The following is a 3,438-nucleotide window of genomic DNA, read 5'->3' as shown; positions in this document are numbered from 1 at the left end:
AAAAAGATTAGCGGCCACAACTGGTTTTACATTATGGGATTTAAGTCTCTATATTTGCTATAGTTATAGATAAAGTAACTAATCACGTTTAAGAGTATATGCCTTGGTGTGTGTGCTATTTTCAGATAATGAAGAGTTAGTTGTTGAGATTATAGAAGGAATTGAAGCAAAACCAAGAATCTAAGGAGCTAATTCAGAGTCCAAGGGCTTTAGAAGATGTTAGAGCATGAATTGTGCAACTGTGGTAAATGAGATGCATTGAAAGGAAAGTTCAGTAAAAGTTGATGACTAAGAAATACCGTGAAACGACTATTTTCAATTCTAATATCCAAAAAGATGCAGAGATTGAAGAGGATGTTATCAATAAAATCAGATTTTGACGGGTCATGTGAAGGTATGCTTCTTTAGTGCTATATGATTGATGAACTCAAACAAATTAAAAGAAATTTTTTATAAGACGGTAGTAAGACCAGTTATACTTTATAGAACTAAATGTTATTATAATTGAATGTATTTGAGATGAGGATGCCAAGATGGAGGAGTGAAAACTCTAACAAAGATAAAACTGAAGTTAAAAGCATTCCTGAAAATGGAACAACCCCAATGGGAGATAAACTAGGAAAAGTCGATTGTGACGATTTACTCATGAGAAATGATGACCGATAGGAAACTCAGAAGGATGTACAAGTTGAAGGTTCTAAAAGAGTGAGAAGAAAACTTAAAAGGATGTCAATTGAGGGAATGAGAACAAATGCAAACACATTTAAATTTACGAAGAGCCTGACTTAGATAGAATTAAATGGAAGAACATGATTTGTTCAGCTGACACAAATTTTTTGTTATAATGCTTGATGAAGATGATGATGACATGACACAAGTTTATCACGACTGTATGATAGCAACATTTTAAATGGTCGAGGTATTAGTTGAATGATACGATGAACAAGTTAGATTTCAGTGATCTAGTGATGAAAGGTCTTGATTATGAATGGTACTAAATGTTCGCCAAAGTCTTATCCCACAAATATGGAGCAATTGAATGAATCTTGTTCCTCTATTCCAATTCTATTTTAAGTCACGTTTTCTGTAAATTCATGTGTTTGTATTCACTCTCACTACCTCAGCCCACATTCTTTTTAGATATAATATTGTTTTTTGTTTTATTTGACAGATCAAACAGGTTACACAATCCCCAATCTCTTGTTTAAATCAAGAAGATAACTCTAAAATTTCTAAGGCTCTTAAAAAAAAAAAAAAAAAAAAAACCTAATACAAGCATATGAGAACTGCAATTACATTAAACAAAAACGAGAAGCAAAAGTATGTAAGAGTTAAAATCTGTATAAGTTCAGAAGTGACCTTGAAGTCGGATTTGCCAACACAAGGTTGAAACTTCAATGAAATTGATCCTTGAGATCACAATTTTGAAGCTTGACAAACTTTACAAGAACCCAAACGACATCATAAATACACAAGGCTTCTTGCCACAATATCTCTCAAATTTCAAATATTGTTTCTTGGAACAGGGACCTAATTTGGGTCACCTTGGAGCTTCTCCCCAAAGTTTGCCCTGATTTTTTTCAGTAGACACCATGTTATGGTCAATACAAGTGCTATAACACGACCTCCAAGAAGTCCAGCTAAAATGATCACAAAGGGAATTATATGCCCTAATCTCCCATCTTTTGATCTTCGCACATTGTCTCCAACACCCGTGTCGACACTTAACTGTGAAACATCGCTGAAATTATTTAATTCAATTTCTTTTTGTTCTTCTTCCACTCTAATTAGTTCCTTCTCTTCTCCAGTACAATCAAATAATATGCTTCCTAAATCTTGCAAAGGTTCCTCATTGTTCCTTCTTCTCTTCGATCCACCACGAAACGTCTTGAGGACGAACTTCTTCAACAGTTTTGCTTTGATTTTAGCACTATTGGTCCTCTTTGGATTTTTGAAATTTTCATCTTCATTTTCATCTTCGTCATTCCTTAACTCTCTCATCGTCTGCCCCAATTCGTCCAATTCAAATCTTCTTTCACCATTAATCAAATTATTCAAATCAGGTTCGATAATCTGAATTTCATTGGTCAGAGAACCACTTTCATTGGTCACGCTAAATTTATAATCCAACGGACTCATTTCCAGCTGAACAGAACCCAAAACACTCTGGAAAACAGATTTCAAGCTTCTCCGTGCATCTAAGCACGGATTAAAGAAATGAAACAGACGAGTACCAGCAAATTCAAGAAACAGAAGCATAAAAGCCGACACTGTGATCCCTATTGTGAGTTTCTTCGTGGCCAGAGCTAAAATTAGCACGAGAAATAGCTTCAACACTAACATAAACGCTCGATTCGGAATGGAAACCTTAACAATATCTTCTTCAACGATCTTATCAACAGCCAAAGTGCAAATTTCCTTACCGATTTCACGCTCAGTGTTTGTTTCCATTACAGGAGGAGACGAAACCTGAAATCTGGTGGAATCCAAAGAATTCAATTCGGGCGTAGAAATTCGAGGTGGCGGTGTAAGATCGGGAGCGATCTCCAACGGATACTTATGTTTCTTCTTCGATGAAGGTTTCTTCAACCGACCTCGATTCTTGACGAACAGATCGATGAGAGATGTTGGAAAACCTGTCTGAACAACGAGCGATTCTCCGCGATTGGAGGATCGAAGATCCGCAACAAAACGAGTAACTCGATCGATCTTTGTTTTCTTCCATGGAAGAGGCATGTTCTTCAATCCCTCACAGATCGAAATGGAAGCTCAGATTAATTTGAAGGAAAATGAGGGAAAATCAAATCGTTCCAACTCATTCTTAGGGTTTGGAAGAGAGAATTGAAACAACCAGGAAGCTCCCACACAGATCAAGATAAAAAATTAGATTAATTTGATGGAAAATTCAAGGAAAGTCGATCGAATCGATCCAAATTCCAAAAACGATCCAACTCATATTAGGGTTGTTGGAGGAGAGAATCAGATACAGAAACGCTAGTTTGGGAAGGTTTTATCTATCCTCCACAGTACCCTACAGTATATTTAGGACAGAGAGACCGGCGCGTAATATTTTCATATGTCCGATGTACCGTACTCACTAGTTTAAAATCGGTAGAAAATAAAGATATTTTCTCTTGATTTCGTTTTGTGTCAAATGGAGATCGAGCGATATTCTATAGTGTAGACGCTAGGGATGATGGTATCCGGGGGTAGTTTTAGTAAATTGAAACACACGTTATTGGAAGTCTTGTCGGGTCCTCGCCTTGTGATACTGAGGACAGGTCAAATGCGCGTTTGTTCTCTGACTGGAACGGAAATTGCGGTTTGTTCTGTTTTTCATTATTCGTAACGCCTGCTTTTTTGGTGAATATTTGAGATATTCAATTATCCATGTATTTTTAAGAGAGTTGCTATTGGCATCCCAACTTTTACTTATTA

General features: G+C 36.4%; 1 protein-coding gene across 1 annotated transcript; it reads right to left on the bottom strand.

Moving 5' to 3' along the window:
- Positions 1-1,323: 1,323 nt before the first annotated feature.
- On the bottom strand, positions 1,324-3,081 carry LOC147410858 (ethylene-responsive nuclear protein / ethylene-regulated nuclear protein (ERT2)). The gene has a single exon (XM_086440983.1). The coding sequence runs from the start codon at positions 2,734-2,736 to the stop codon at positions 1,531-1,533; it is 1,206 nt and encodes a 401-aa protein (XP_086297109.1). The 5' UTR covers positions 2,737-3,081; the 3' UTR covers positions 1,324-1,530.
- Between the last annotated feature and the right edge of the window lie 357 nt (positions 3,082-3,438).

The sequence above is a fragment of the Akebia trifoliata genome, chromosome 1, assembly GCF_017979445.1.
Source record: "Akebia trifoliata isolate Shusen 1 chromosome 1, ASM1797944v1, whole genome shotgun sequence".
Lineage (NCBI taxonomy): Eukaryota > Viridiplantae > Streptophyta > Magnoliopsida > Ranunculales > Lardizabalaceae > Akebia > Akebia trifoliata.
The sequence above is the reverse complement of the archived record's forward strand: the minus strand, read 5'-3'. Positions and strand labels throughout refer to the sequence as shown.

Coding starts and splice junctions, on each gene's coding strand:
- LOC147410858 (XM_086440983.1), bottom strand. CDS start 2,736: ATGCCTCTTCCATGGAAGAAAACAAAGATCGATCGAGTTACTCGTTTT.